Genomic DNA, 16,387 nt, shown 5'->3' on the forward strand with positions numbered 1-16,387 from the left:
TTTATTTATTTATGGATTACCTATTCGTTTCCACATGATTAGAATTCCTAATATTCCTTCAAAAAATGACAACTTGTAATGATTTTCTCATCTTCAACAGAAATGGTGAATTAGGAATAAGTACAGACTAAGACAACTGCAAGATGTTGTCACAGCAGTCTTTCTTTTTAACCAAGTCATGGAAGCCTATCTTTTTAACCAAAAAATCCTTTGGACAAATATTGAACTGATGATGTGAGCATAACTGATGTCATTTTTCAGACTGATCACTTCCTTTCCTTTAATGTAGATATTTTGTTGGATGATGTCACTGATGGAGCGCTCCACAAAGGTCACAGTGTGAAAATTTTAGTCACTATAAACAAGGGCTATAGTCGAGCCAAGGTAAGTCCATTACCCAAAGGTCTAGATGCAAAATTATAGGTCAAGCAAATGCTGGAATATAGGAGCTCAACTTTTTTCAGTATTTTAAGCCCAGGAACTGAAGGGAAATATCCTAAAGGTAACATCTCTCTGTCATCCATGCTCAATACAGTTAGGCATTCCCCATAGACTAATGTCCTATGGCCTCTTTCTGCCTTTTTGGTAGCTTAGACAATACCAATTATCAGTTTAATTAGTAGTGCGATGTTCAGGGACTTACAATCCCCATTTAAAAGTCATTATAAATTAGATCTATGCCTTGGACTCCTTTGTGTGCAACTATGATTATGCTGCTGAGGTTATCAATTTGGAATTACATTGTCATGTTTTCATGTTCTGTGTTACAAAATATTATAGATGTGCAACATTTATTTATATTCATCTCTTTAAAAACACAGATATAATCAAACAGCAGAATAAGATATTGTATTTCCTTCTTTATGAAGACGTACTGAAGTAATACCATGTATACCTATTTCTGGAACAGATATTATTAGCAACATCGCATTCTAAATAATATTCTTTTTTTTTGTTAGGAAAGCTATGAATCTTCATAGAAAACTAATTAGCCCAATTTTTAGTCCAGTTTCCAAAAATCTCTTTGCAGGATCAAAAACCACATGCATACCTCATAGGATCAATTGGAGTCAGTGGAAAAACAAAATGGGATGTCTTAGATGGTGTAATCAGACGTCTCTTTAAGGTAAGACACTGAAAAATTAGCTTAAATATTATTACAATTTTCTTTTTAACTTTAGAAAATTTCTGTATTCCTTGGGTTGTCTTGTCAAGTCTTTGGTTTGGTTTTTTATGCATAGCTAACACCACTATTAAGCTTCATTCTTAATGTTGCTGTTCTTTTTTTATATCTGTAGGGAATTTTCCAAACTGCTTTCATTCAAAAAACATTTTTATGTCTTATATTTTCATATAATTTCAGGAATATATTTTCCGAGTGGACCCGACTACTAGCCTGGGCTTAAGCTCTGACTGCATTGCTAGCTATTGTATAGGGGATGTAACTAGAGCGCATAGCCTAGAAGTGCCTGAACTGCTGCCTTGTGGATATCTGGTTGGAGATAATAACATCATCACTGTGAATCTGAAAGGTAAAACCTCAAGAATATTTTTGCAGATACTGTAGAATTCTTCACTGCAGTTCCCCATCCTTTTGCAATTATTTTTCTTACACCTGACCTTTCTGTATTTTGTCTCCAATTCCACATAAACTCTCTGTAAGACATTGTATAATATCTAATGCAGTGTGGCCTTTTGAGGGAAATCTAAGAATATCTCTGTCCTTCCCTGCCTCCCTGCCAAATCACAAAAAAGTACAGATTTCTAAATAGTGGCAAAAAACTAACCTCAAAACAGAGATTGTGATGAGAAATATTTATGCTTTATCCCTTTCCACAGGAAAAATTCCATACATTTCAAAAACTCTAGGGATTTGCTATTGGAGGGGAGGGGGGGCCTTCAGAAGACCTTTACATACACTGATGTGACAACTGGTAACCCTTGTGGCTGTCACTTTAACCTTTTCTTTGTCATGGCTGCCTGTAGTGTCTGAAGCATATATCTTTGCCTCACTGAGCCTTCGCTTTACATTTACTTTGATTTCATCTCTTCCACTCATCTCGTCTCACTACTACTGTTTAATTTTCTGGTGCTGTGGAAGGATGTCAGTATTTCCACAGTAAGTGAAGGTCCTTGATAGGGATTCGATTTAGGCAGAAGTATCTTACCTTGCTTTCAGCATAGCACTGATGCCATCAGGTGCCAGGCCAAATACCTAGCTTAGCAAGGATGAAGACAGACCATTTTTCTTATCTTTTGTTCCCAGGAGTGGAAGAAAACAGTTTGGACAGTTTTGTGTTCGACACATTAATTCCTAAGCCAATTACCCAACGGTACTTTAATTTACTGATGGAGCATCGCAGAATTATTCTGTCAGGACCCAGTGGCACAGGAAAGACCTATTTAGCTAACAGGCTGGCTGAATATATTATAACCAAATCTGGCAGGAAAAAAACTGAGGATGCAATTGCAACTTTTAACATAGATCACAAGTCAAGCAAGGTAAGTTATAGTCAAAAAGATAATCTATTGCCCAATTTGTAGTGACGATGCAGAGCAGATTCTATTAATTGGAGTACTCTTTTGCTGCTCAGTTAGCACTTTTCCTTCAAGAATTCAGTTTCCAGTCCCACTGGTGTACAGGGACCACATCTTTCTGTTCTAAACAAACCTTTGAAGCACTGTGAAGGAAGTCTCAATTTTCCCTCTCTCAAGGAAACCCACTTTAAGGGGAGATGCAGAGTCAAATTCCTATTAATATAATATAAATTAAATTTTTTGAGTGTCTGTAATTCCTTGGTCAGAAGGTTTGCCATATAGTAATACTAGTGTAACATGCTTTTTCATGAAGATAACATCAGCTTTTGTTAGCAAAGATTTCAAAATGGGGATTTTGAATTATTGTGTTGGGTTCAGCTTCTTAATCAGCACTGGATAAGTACAACTGTTGTGGTTTCTATCAGGAAGTGACCATACTGAAATCGCCTTACACATCGTGTCACATTCACAGTGTTTTACATAGCTTAGAATATCAGGCTTCCAGCATAACTACTGTGCTAGCCACAGATAATACTATTCACTTACTGTCCTGAATTGGGTATGCTCCTGATGTGGTGCCAAGGGAAAAGAAAATGCAAGGGTTTGACAAGAGCTTTCTGATTTGTACAGAACGTAATGAATGCTAACATAATATAAGAAGGAAGAATATACAGATCCCAAAGGGGCAAGAGGACCATTCCAGTAAAAATAACCGCTTTTCACTGTCTTTATGCAGAGGATTTGTGATGCCATTTACTTTGGCAGGGGAAGTGCTTATGTTGTACTGTTATACTATATATATCTATAAAGAAAATTGTCCCACAAAAGAGCAAGCTTTTGGATTTTTGGTAAACAGCTTGGTCTATGTCTTTTGGAGTTTGGCTGTTGTTTTTTTGGTTTGGTTTGGTTTCCCCCCCCCTTTTCCTTTGTTTCTATCCAGATTTATATAGAACTTTTTATTTTCTAGTAAAAAAAAAGAAAAAAGCAACATTGTCAAATACCAAGTGTGTTTGAATAATACAGATGGTGCCATTCCATGGAAGAAACCCATAATGTTCCCCTAGAGACACCTGATCATAAAAAGGCAAAGAAAAATCTTTCTTGAAATAAAAAAGGATTGCATGTTCCCATTAAAGAAGAAAAGATTCTGCTATCCCTGATCCAGAAAGTAAAATGACAATAGGAACTTTGTTCATAATACTGAGGATTTCCAACCCTGACAAAATTAGATACCTCTAGAGATACAGCTGTAAAATTCAACTAGCCCCAGATCTTCAAGGGCAAGAAAGTGTTGACAAAAATATTAAATGTTTTGATTATAAAACACTCTCTTTTTCTCCAGTACTAAACAGCAACCAGACAGCTGACAGGAAAAAAAAAATTATGCAACAAATCTTATATTGGGGTGGGATATAGCATTCCCAAAAGGGCAGGCAGATTTTCAGTGGGAGTCGTGAAAGGAGGTATCTGAAGGAGCAGTTTAATACACCTAGATTGTGTGATAGTTTGGTCGGGTTTTTTCCATATATAAATGTGGCATTCATAAGAACGAAGGTCTAAAAATTAATGTATCTCAACCCATTGCAAATGGCATATTTATTGCAACCTATTTTCCTCTGGAGATATTTTACCAGCAAATTTCTAAGGAGTGTATCCACCAACTCAGAATGCTTCAGTCATTTACCTTATTTTTAGTACCTTTTTTTTTACCTAGCATGTGATTTCAGTGTTGCCCTGTCTAAGCAGCGTGTCTTCCTGCATGTGCAGATCCAGCTGAATAATCCACAGAAGGGAAATTATTTAGCAGTCATTTTATCTTTCTAAATTTTCTTTTTCCACTGAAATTACATCTGTGGTCTAATCGGATTAATGTTTTCTGGGTGTTTTGTTTTGTTTTGTTTCTGTGTTTGTTTGGTTGTTGTTGTGGTGGGGGTTTTTTGTTAATTCTGCTGAAGGATCTGCGACAATACCTAGCAAACCTAGCTGAGCAATGCAGTGCTGACAACAATGGTGCTGACCTCCCTGTCGTCATAATTCTTGATAATCTCCACCACATCAGTTCACTAAGTGACATCTTCAATGGTTTCCTCAACTGTAAATATAATAAATGGTAGGTAGTAGCTCTTCTCTCTCCTTTCACACACATTTTGCAACTAAAACAGTAAAAGCTCTTTGTTATTTTACAAAATAAAATGTCCCATTGGAAACTTAGGACTCCCATAGGCTGTCTGCAAGGCCCTTATGTGCTTCAATAATTTTAACCCTCTTCAGCAAAGTACTTAGTTGTCTGCTTCACTTCATTTACATGACTCCTGTGCTTCTCAGTGAGATGTAAATGTGCCACAAAATTTAAGTAAATACTTAAGCATTTGACTTATCCTTTGCACCCTGTCAGATTACACAAGCTCGTTAGTACCATGAGGACATCTTATGGTAGAATAAGAATTACGCTTTGTAATAGTGGAATTTGGGATAAATCATGCCATGCAGAAGCAACTGTATATGTAGCAGACTTGCCCTTCCCACAGTTTATAGTAGTGCAGAAGTACGGAGTTTGCTGACTCCTTTGTTCTCAAGCAAGACTAAAAATAGTGTTTTCTGGAACTTGTACTAGCCTACAACATTGGTTATTTCTGCTGTACAAGTGCCATCATAGGGACTTCCCTTCATAAAATCAGGGCGTGCAATGTCTTACTCATGAGATTCATTGGCTTCTGAAATTAAAACACTAAGTCTACTGCAAAATTATGAATTACATTAAGATGTTTTCTTATTTATTTCTTTATTATGGATGAATACTAGGAAACTAAAAATGCGCAGAGAGGGAAATCATACAGGAATAAACATTTTTAAAAGGGCACCTCAGAAATATTTTAAATCTAAGTCTACAATACATCCAGAGACTCTCTTGAAATTGGCCCAGTGCAGATAAGAAGAATGAATATTCTCCAAATATTTGAATGAATTCCCCCTCAGAAAAAATCCTACTGCTTTTCTCTTTTCAGTCCCTATATTATTGGAACCATGAACCAGGGAGTTTCTTCTTCACCAAATCTGGAGCTGCATCACAATTTCAGGTATGTTCACTCTGTATGTACTGTGGCCATGTTTGCACAGCTCCCTGCTTCTAAGCCCTTCTTTGATAAATATTGATCTTGTGTCTCACCACAGCAAAGTATTTTAGTTTCAATGTCTCTCCTCTGTTGATGGGTTTCTGAATGGTGCTGGGGAATGGTGAAAGAAATAAGACAGTGTCTGGCACCTCTAGCAAGTTGCTGAATATGATTGCATTCCTGCATTTCATTTGTCTTCATCAGTGTCTTGAATTCCTGCTGGAACCTGAAATGGCTGTGTTGAAGTAGTAAGCAATAATGAGGTTTATTGGAGCAGTTTTATACTTGCTGACTAATGAGACACAGAAGCTTATGACATTACTTTCATCTATATGTTTAAGAGGAAATAATGTATTTGCTGTTTATCGCTGCTTGACATTTATCTCTTCTACCCAGGTGGGTGCTGTGTGCTAATCACACAGAGCCTGTTAAAGGTTTCTTAGGCAGATATCTGAGAAGGAAACTGATTGAAACTGAAATAGAAAAGAACATACGCAATAATGAGCTCATGAAAATCATTGACTGGATCCCCAAAACATGGCATCATCTCAACAGCTTCCTAGAAACGCACAGCTCTTCAGATGTAACCATTGGTAAGTCCATTGGTGGAATTGTTGGAAATAAGGATGCAGGCTGAATATTTTAGGGATTTGTGAAGGATATATTGTTTTTTTAAAAGTTGTCATCTCTCAATGGGAAGTACAACACAGGTGTGGAGAATTCGTCTAGTTGTCAGCAAAACGGACATAAGAAAGAAAATTTAATGATGGAGTTTGTATTTCCTGGTATTTCTTCCTTCATTGCTAAAGACTTTCAAGTAAACTATTACAATTTTAAAAGATTTTTTTTTTATAAAATTACCTCAATAGCAACTTTCTTAAGCTTAATTTTTTCTCCTGCTTTCACACTGCAATATAATTACAGCAATAAAAACCCTTGGACCTGGTGTCTTTTAATGGAATAACTATGTTAGCAAAGAAGTCAACATTTTATATAGCTTTCCATAAAACTTGTAAGTGTTCATTGGGCCCTAAAATTAGATAAAGGGATACTAGTTCATTTTTAATAACAGGAGACTGATAGCTTCTTTACTGTAGTCCTGTATTAGTAGTCTCTTCGCTTGAGTTTGCTCCAATACTTTTTTTTAATGCTGCAAAGGTTGTCTTTAATGTGTGTTCCACAGTTCCACCTTTTTTAATACACGATTTGACTTCTCAGGTCCCCGTCTCTTCCTCCCTTGCCCTATGGATGTTGATGGCTCCAGAGTGTGGTTCACAGACCTCTGGAACTATTCCCTGGTGCCATATCTTCTGGAAGCTGTGAGAGAAGGGCTTCAGGTATGTCATTTGTTTCCTAGAAAATTTTTTAAATTCTCTCATAGGCTTTCTCCAAGCTACTTTAAACCATTGCATCCTGGTATGAATGCTGTTGCATTTGCAAGAAGAAAATCTTTGGTGGGATTAAAGAAATCAGCTCAAATTCCTTTTAACCTGCTCTTACTCTGATGTATGATTGCTTTGTCTGCTCCAGCACCAACATATCTTCTATTTTATGAAGTGGATTTCTCCTCTGTGACTAGAAGAAGGTGGGCTTTTTTCCACTGCCTAAAGAGTTCACAGCAATGCTAAATACAGGTCAGATTGTCTCCCTGAGTCAAGGCAGTCTCAGCCTACCCCTGCATGGAAAGGTTAATAAGTCCTACACTGCTGCAAGAAAATAGCTTTGGTCTGTGTAATCCTCTCCCACCTACATACACACGTAGGTACACAGGCTTGTGGAGAAAAGCTTGTGAACAGGGATATTTTCATAGAATCATAGAAAGGCTTGGGTTGCAAGGGACCTTAAAGATTACCTAGTTCCAGCCCCCCTGGCATGGGCATTAACTCAGATTGCTCAGAGCATCATCCTTAAACACTTCCAGGGATGGGACATCCACAACTTCTCTGGGCAACCTGTTCCAGTGCCTTACCACCCTCTGAGTAAAGAATTTCTTCCTAACATATAATCTTAATCTCTCCTCACTTAGTAAAACTGTTCCCCCTTGCCCTATCACCATCTGCCCACATAAAAAAAACGTTGCTCTGCCTCTTCTTTATAAGCTCCTTCAAGTACTGGAAGATTGCAGTGAGGTATCCCCTGAGAGAATAACTCTCTGGGTTATCTCAGAGGATAGATTAGGATTTCAGACAATTCCACATCTTTGGAGCAAACCTAAATCTTGACATTAATCCTTTTGTCTTTCTATCTTTTTTCCCAATCTTTATTTGGCTTTCTCCCTTTTCTTTTTTTTTGTTTATGCACTGCAATTCTATGTCCTCTAAAAAGATGCTTTGTGGAAAGGCATTTTTTTCCACACTTGACACTGGAAGAAATTACCGTACAGTGCAGAGGGTATTGACACGGTGACATCCTGATGTGATGGAGGTTTAGAATCTTACCTGTTGAATATCTCATGCTTTCCTAAAACTGCTTATCTCTCTGGGAATTACAGAATATTTCTGTCTTGTGCAGAAAACCACCAAATATTTGATAGAACAGCAACAGTAAGATTAACAGCACTTGTTTAGACTAGCTATAAAAATGCACTGATATTCTTCATGCTCATATTTTCCTAAGTGTACAGGGTAACTGCTTAAATGAAAACTTCAATTCTGGAGCAGATGATGGCAGCATATAGAAAAAAATATGTTTGTTTAAACTGTACCAGTTTTTAGCTGCTTTGGATAGCTTTCGTAGAATAACATTATTAATAATAAAAAGAAATATTTTATATTATGTTCCTGGAACTAGGAATGGGTAGAAACTGCCTTTCTAGCTTGGCACTTTCCAAACTCACTTGTCAGGCACAGATTTTGCAAGCCTTGCTACAGATTCCAGAAAAGATTTCTGTTAATCTCGGATGAAGGGAAGTGCTTTCTACAGCCTGGAGTTAGCCTACTACCTCCATAAGAAACACTTCCTCTTGGCTTAGTTAGGCAGATCCCTGTTGTAGCAGCCTAGCCTCAGTGTAGGGCAGAAGGAGTCTGAGTATCTCTGTGCATAATATAGGGAATTTGGCTGCCAAACCTGAAGCTCTGGATTCAGCAAGTGCCTGGGAGCAGGTGTTGCAGTGATAAGCACATCTGCCTTTAGCACTAAAATCCTTCTGTGTTTTACTCCCTTCAGGAGTGCAGCCTATCTAAATCCTCCATGAGTGTATGCCCTGCCAATATGCTGTTCCTTGGATTGCATGAGACTGAGGTGGGAGAAATTACAGAAAGCTCTAGTCAGTGGCTCCCTGTCCCAATGTGTCATTGTCACAGCTAAAGGAAATCTTTAAAGCAGCAACAAAGGGGTTCTCGGTTAACTTGTTGCTTGTGAGCAACAATGTAGAGATGGGTGCATTTTAGTGAGGAGGCTACTAGACCTCCTAAAATTACAATATTCTCGTTCTTACTTCCTCTGTCATCCTTCCAGATTTGTAAGCATTTTGCTGCTTCATAGTAGGGAAAAATCTATTCCATGTGAAATTCTTCTGCATCCCATTTTGCTGGGAGAAGTGACCAATCTGTACTGACACTTCCTAATTCACTTTAAACAAACTCCAATTAATGTGAATGCTTCAGATAGGTCTGAGTTAGTTTCACTGACGCACCGTAAGCAAATTACCTGAAGGTCTCATTTCACATTGTATCGAGAACTTGTGGCTCTCACTGTTGTCTACAAGTATCAGTAGTTATGGAGTGCTTTTCAACTTGCAGCCACTCTGTGTGTTAAAGGAGCATCAGTGCAGATGAAGTTTCCTGAATGTCTTATATATAAAAGTGCTGAGCACATTTGAAAGCAAAGCCCTTTCTAAAATGGTTTAGGTGTTTTTGATGATTTTTTTCTGCTGTTGCAACTGGTACTGAAAACTCTGTAGAATACTTACCTGTTTTATATCCATAATATAGATGTACGGGAAGAGGGCACCCTGGGAGGATCCCTCCAAGTGGGTAGCTGATACCTATCCATGGAGCTCTGCATCTCAACAGCATGAGTGGCCATCGCTACTTCAGTTAAGACCCGAAGATGTTGGTTATGAAGGTTATGCATCAGCAAAGGAAGGAACAACATCTAAGCATGTTCCACAGACTGATACAGAGGGGGATCCCTTGGTAAGATTCAAACTTTTGGGAAAAGACTTTTCAGGATGTACTTTACTGCCACGTGTAAAATTGTACACTGTACAGCAAAAATCTACTGTTCACCTGTTCCAAAATGGGCTTTTAAAATGAATCCTACTATAATTTATTAAAATGTTGAAAATGAAAGTAAAATCTAACTGGAGGGCAGGTATCATAAGCATGTTAATATGTCCCTACATTGTTTGCACTTCCTATCTGCCCAGAAATGTCTTCACTATTATAATTAATTAATTAATAGATAATTATATTTTTCATTATTATAATGTTTGAGCACCACTCTTCAGCAACTTATTAATCAGGTTTTATTCTAAAAACATTTTTCTGCATTGAGCAGTCCTTTGTCTACATTCTACAAATGAAGGACCGAGATATTCACATTATCTAGCTTGTCAATCATATAGAATTTAGTGGAAATGGAAATTAGACAGCCATCCTTCCATTCCTCAAAATATTTCAAGATAGCTGATGACTGTCTTAATGTAAAAGGAATGCAAGTGTGGTGGCATTAAATGATAAGAGGTTGATTTCCCTCATTGCCATGTATTGTTTTATTTAAATACGATCCCAGACATTTGGGGTTACCATTGCCTCCTCTGATAATGGACTATTAAAGTGCACATGTTGAACTGGATAGTATTTTCTCTATGGACTACCTTTATCACAGTTCAAAATACCATTTTAGAGAACTGTATTTCTGGAATACAGGCAGTCCTTGGAAAAGATAATTTCTCAGAGGAAAATGCTTTTAACTCTTATCAGTGCTAAAAAAATGGCTCCTCAGCTTTATTGTTTCATATTCAAAAGCAGACCTTGCATCCTGAGGACGTGTAGAAAGTCACCTAATTTCCACCCATCTCCCAGTCTATAAGCTTTCAGATGACAATTTGACCCTGTGATTTGGGCTGCCAGTGACTGTATTCAATGGGCCTCCAACACAGCAAACTCTCTATTAAGGTCAAAATACTTGAGCAGCTTGAGTTCAGTGTCCCATCACCCCTGGTCCCTGCATGTTTTGATCAGCATCTGTATCTGACTAAATATCAGAAGCTTGAAAGTTGTGACTGGAGGGCTTGCTCCTGCCTCTGGTGGAGCTGATGGGGAGACAGACACTGCATTTATGGAAACAAGACGTCATGTGCAGGCTGTATTGAACACCCATCACATTCACAAGCATGGATACCTATTAAACCTTCAGCAAAAGCTACCTGATAGTATTAAACACTGTTGAATGCCTAAAGAAAATTTTACAGTGCAGGTTAAAACCATAGAGATGTAAGGATTTCTGAGCAAACTGGAAACAGGGGCTTAAAACACAAATAGATAAAAATACCTCTACGGTTTTTCATTGCCTGCTTTCTGTAATGACAGCGTATTTGTTTCTTGGAAAACACTAAAGCAATGTCTACATTGCTTGCAGTCCTGAGCATGCTGGCAGAAGTGAGTCTTTTGTAAATAAAATCCTGATCATTACACCAGAGTTAACCATCAAGCATCCAAGTAGTTTTCTGGGGCTTAATGCTGCAATTTGATGATTTTTCAGATTTTAGGTACCAATAATCCCCAAATTTAGTGGGGGCTCTACTCTCCGGGGTAGGAGGATCTGTTGCTGCTCTACTGCTGAGGTCAGCCCCTTGACAACAGATGGGACTCTTTCGTGAAGCAGTTGGCCTCAGTCTACCCCTCTCTCACTCCCTCCTCATCTTTCTCTTGTAGAGGGGGTATGTTACTGTGATTGTGTTTTCACTTGCTTTTCTAATGTAGTGTGCCTACACCATCCAAAAATTATCTGGAAGCTTGACAGTCTCCAAATATGGAGCCAGATATGCAGCTGAGATATGGCTTCCTTCCCCTGCCGGTGTTGCAGCTGCAGCCAGTCTCACCCCTCAATTAAAGAGAGTTAGCAGGCAGTTCCATTGTATCCTTCTGGCTCTTTGGACCTCTAAACTTCTATTTAAAAACCAGAAGGCAATGAAAAGAGTGGCAGTAGGAGCTGCTAACACCCTGCCCTTTCTGAAATCCTTTTGTATGGTCCCTCAGCTAGATACCAGCACACCTCAAACAGCAAGGGAGCTTAATTAAATTTTAACACAGTCACTGCAGTATTAAATGAGATGAGATTATGTAAACATTGCTTTCTTCTTTCAGATGAATATGCTAATGAGGCTTCAAGAGGCAGCCAACTATTCGAGCGCACAAAGCTGTGACAGTGATAGCACCAGCCACCATGATGACATTTTGGATTCATCCCTTGAATCAACTCTCTGAAAGGGACAAATCTTGGTGGAGGATTATGGTAAAATCTGTTTCCACGAGACCACTGCCAGTATTAAAGCAGCACGCCGAGGTCCCTGAGTGAGAATGGTGTGTTGTAGGTAGGCAGGAGACCTAACTCTGCAAAGTCAGGAAGAAAAATTGAAGTGGAAAGCTTGAATTAATTTAATTTCAAGGCATTTCAATACCCATGGAGCCAAGTGAGACTCCATTTGTCAACTGGAAAGTGCCCTAGACCAAGGGCATCTAAGCAGATTGCACATGTGTTAGCCAAACTGGAATTTTTTTTTCCCTTTTCCTCTTTCTCTCTCTCTGTCTCTGTTTCTCTGTGCAAGTTTGCAGTGAAACTTCTTTGGTTTCTTTCCTCTTAGTTTATTCTGAGGCACTGCATGAACAATGCGGTCTTCTAATTCTCTTCTAACCTCTGTTGTGCCACATGGTGCTGGTCACAGGACGGCAGCGGTGTTTGTGTTATACACTACTGCCCATTCCAAAACGAGTCAAAGATGATAGTAACTCAGAAAGCACAAACAGTATTGTGCAATCACCAGAAAACATGACTGTGATATGCTGGATAAGTGCCAATTTAATTCTAACTGCCATGGTCACGGTGATGCGCTCCATCAAGTTTTTAGTACACAAGTCACAGATTTTATAAAGTTGTTTTTACCACAAGGGTCTTTTTTAACCACCTGCCCACTCCTTAACAACAGTTTTATACCAATTATTAACCAACACTGATAAAAGGCTTTTTAGGGCTTCATTTGTTTGAGCCTTTTCAGTGAAAGAAGGAACATTTCTTATGGTGCTGTCTCACTGCCTTAAAACAGATTTCTAGAACAGTTTTACAGTTTGGTTTAATTCCTAAACCATCAGTAATTTACACTGTTTTTTTCTTCATTTACTAATGAGAAAACATCAGTTAACATAGTAGCCTCATACCTGTATATCATGATTTTTTAAAGTAATGGATACGAGAAAGAACAGTTGCTATATAATATTTTTATCTTGTGAATAGATTGCTCTGCCTACCCTCAGAAATACACAAGGAACCCAAACCCACTTCTACTGCTACTTAAATGCTGACAAAATCAGCTCAAATCCATTTAGTCCCATGGAATGGAATTTTTGGAGGATAGATGTTTTGAATACTTATCCAGCAGAGCTGGATACACTTGATGCAGCATGAGCACAAATATATGGGGTTTTTTTCCTTTTTCTAGTTTCAGCATGTTGTTTTGATTGCTATTGTTGTACCTGAATAATTCAGCATAAAAGAACACTGAAGCAGTGATGTCCACTGTGGAAGAGGAAGAGTTTATACTGTAAAAGTGGGTTGGTTTTGCACAGTCTACTGGGTGGGTGTTGTAAATATTGAAAAAAAACAAACAAACAAAAAAAAGAAGCCTTGCACAAATCAAATCAAAAACAAACAAAAAAAATGTATTTTATTCTGTTGGTGTTAAGAGATGTTTCACTTGCTGAGATTTCCCGTATGTTGCAAACAAATACAAGAATGCAAACCTTAAAAGCTGTTATTACCTGGTGTGTTTGTCATGTACTTACAGTTATTATGACTATGCAGGAGCTATCAATGCTACAGTCAGCACTTTTCACTATCTATATGAAGCAAATACATTTGGGGGGGGAAGTCTGAAAATGTTTTAAGTTCATATGTCATGGCAGGCTACAAACAGATTGCATTCAGACTGCTCAGAGTAATTGGAAATGCTCTTTTACCATAAGAGGCATGAGGTTGAAATAGGTGCACATGAACAAGAAGGTACCTAGGGGCTTTGGCATTGTGTAGACATGTACTGTACACCTCCATGGATGTCACCTTCAGGATGTGTATCTGGTGCTATTAACTCCTTGTGGCTGCCCCTGTAGTCACTTGCTGTAACTCAAAGAAATCAATGCAGTTTCCAAATGGCACTCAGCTGCATCGCTGAATCTAGAGGTTCCTACACGGTGCTACTGCCCTAATAAAACTCTGAATTTATGCATGTAGGATTCAGTCAAACCAACATCATGCCCCCCAAATCTGGATCCATTTCTGATGCAAAATATTAGCTCATACACCTTGACTGACTCAAAGAACTCAAGCAAAGCTACTCTTTCTTGTACCTGTGCTCTGAGTAAACCTGCAAATCTTTTCCTGCCATATTTAGCTCACAAACACACAATATTACATATACAAAACTTCCTGCAATACATCTCAGTGAGTCCACCTAGTTTACAACTCAGAAATTGTTTGTGAAGCATTTGTCTGTACACATTTTATATTTTGTACATTTTTGATGTAACATATCATGTAAATAGACAGAAACAGTGAAATAAATCATCTGAAAATTTTTGTAGTCTTTGTAAAACCCTAATAATAAGTATTTGGTGTCATTGGACTTAACTGGATGATGTATTTTCTATTGGTTTATTGTTCCTCTAGCTTGTAAACCAGCTTGCGTATATTTTTTTGCAGGTGTGCACACTGTATCTGTCTAAATTATTACTTTGCCATTAAAGTGGAATTATTTATTGAAAACACAGTCTTGCGTTTTTGCAGTCAGGACCACTCAAGAGTTAGATGTTATTTCCAATATAAGAATAGATAAATAAAATTGCAAACTGAAGAATGTGATTTTTCTGTATTCAGCAGAACTAATCTTTGTTGAAAGAAAATTTAGTACTGTTTCCAGTTCCTGTGATTCAGCATGATTTTTGAATGCCTATTTCCTTGGTGGGAACAGGTTGTGCTGTTCAGAAACAACTTTACAGTCTCCCCATTCTCAGGATTATTTTAAAAATAAGTCTGTTGATTTCAGTGGTGATAAATCTGTTCAACGCTGGTGCAGTATTATGCCTTATTTTCAAACTCAAAAGACTTAGAGGTACTTCCTCAGCAGGTATACGTCAATATTATTTGATAGAAAACAAAGAAAGAAAGTAGAATTGTGTTAGTCACCTAATCACAGACTTTGAGATTGGAAGAGATCATTGTGTTCCTGCAAGTTGCAGCACCTCAGCTCTAAGTCTCAGCAGCAGGTCTGTAATTTCTCCTGAAAGTGCAATCTCCGTGAAAAGACCTTTAGACATATCAATACAGAGTAGAAGATGCAGCACCTCGCTGATAATATGGGTAATTATTCACTGGGTGGTTTGCTTTTTTTTAAGGGCTTTATTTGCAGTTAGATCAAGAGAAAAATATCCCATACTGTGCTTTGTTATGCTTTTTCCTCTTATCACAAACCAGTCACAATCAAAACATCTTTTACAATTGTCTTGCTTGTCTTTTTGATAAAACAGGGAGCTTGCTCTTTCTTAGCTTTTCATGATAAGGCATGCCTTTCAGATCTCAGCATGTTTTTTGCAGGACTTTCTAACTACTTGGTGATTTATCAGAGTCCACTCTGAAGTGTGGGTATGAGAGTTCCATGCAGCATTCCTGTGACAGTTTTACATTTGCTATAAACAGAGTTAATATCACCTTCCTACTCCCACTTCATATTTTCCCTGCTTAGGTTTCAGAGCTGACATTCACTTTCTAATTGCATCATCCCACTGCAAGCTCAATTATCTACCAAGAATCTGATTTCTTTTCATGTTGTATCATTTTGAAATACTTAGCCCAATACTGTCTATATAAACTATGCCCTTTCTTCCTTAGATGTATGAGTGCAAATTTATCTGTATTAAGACAGGATATTCAAATCAGCCCACCCTACCAAATGATTCATCTGTCTAATTTACAATTCCACCAGCTTCCATCATTTCCAAAAACTGCTAACTTCCATTTTACTTTATCTTTCAATTTGTAGGTAAAGGTAATAAGTTATGTTTTGTCCAGAGCAGACTCCTGTTGAATCCTGGTAGGACCCTCCATGAAGATTTCTGATTTACAGCTGCATTGTTTACAGCTACTCATGCCATGGGTATATTTGTATTCTAGTTAATGTGGGTATGAATATCAGAATGTCATACAAAACCATGTGCCTGTAATATTATAGGAAATATGTGATGAGTCACACAGCTTCTCCATGTCTATGGACATGGAGACTATATGTCTCCAAGGATGGATTAGATTAGCTTCTGTTGAAAATTACATATGTAGAGATGATCTTACACAGAAAGAGTAATAGACTAAAGCGATCTCAGTGTGGCTTTCATATAATTCAGTGCTGCAGTCTTTGCACTGTCCAGCTGCCATTACTTAACAGAAAATAAATGAAATTTAATTGTCCAGCTCATTCTGTGTCTACTGCCTCAGCATATCTACCTGTTAACCTTCCTCTGAAGACTTTC

The 16,387-nt window shown here is 37.9% G+C and overlaps 1 protein-coding gene across 7 annotated transcripts in view; it reads left to right on the forward strand.

Moving 5' to 3' along the window:
• NAV3 (neuron navigator 3) overlaps positions 1–14,630 on the forward strand; it is a 415,221-nt gene extending 400,591 nt beyond the window's left edge. For 6 of the 7 annotated variants that reach the window (XM_027679763.1, XM_027679765.1, XM_027679762.1 and 3 more), the window contains 10 exons: positions 290–384; positions 1,031–1,126; positions 1,364–1,532; positions 2,267–2,502; positions 4,494–4,648; positions 5,544–5,615; positions 6,048–6,244; positions 6,870–6,988; positions 9,584–9,787; positions 11,963–14,630. In XM_027679763.1, the coding sequence (XP_027535564.1) occupies positions 290–384; positions 1,031–1,126; positions 1,364–1,532; positions 2,267–2,502; positions 4,494–4,648; positions 5,544–5,615; positions 6,048–6,244; positions 6,870–6,988; positions 9,584–9,787; positions 11,963–12,082 (1,463 nt within the window). In that variant the 3' untranslated portion in view covers positions 12,083–14,630. The remainder of the gene's footprint in view (positions 1–289; positions 385–1,030; positions 1,127–1,363; positions 1,533–2,266; positions 2,503–4,493; positions 4,649–5,543; positions 5,616–6,047; positions 6,245–6,869; positions 6,989–9,583; positions 9,788–11,962) is intronic. The other variant, XM_027679760.1, reaches the window with a different exon arrangement.
• The last annotated feature ends 1,757 nt before the right edge of the window (positions 14,631–16,387 follow it).

The sequence above is a fragment of the Neopelma chrysocephalum genome, unplaced genomic scaffold, assembly GCF_003984885.1.
Source record: "Neopelma chrysocephalum unplaced genomic scaffold, ASM398488v2 Primary Assembly neopelma1_59, whole genome shotgun sequence".
NCBI lineage: Eukaryota > Metazoa > Chordata > Aves > Passeriformes > Pipridae > Neopelma > Neopelma chrysocephalum.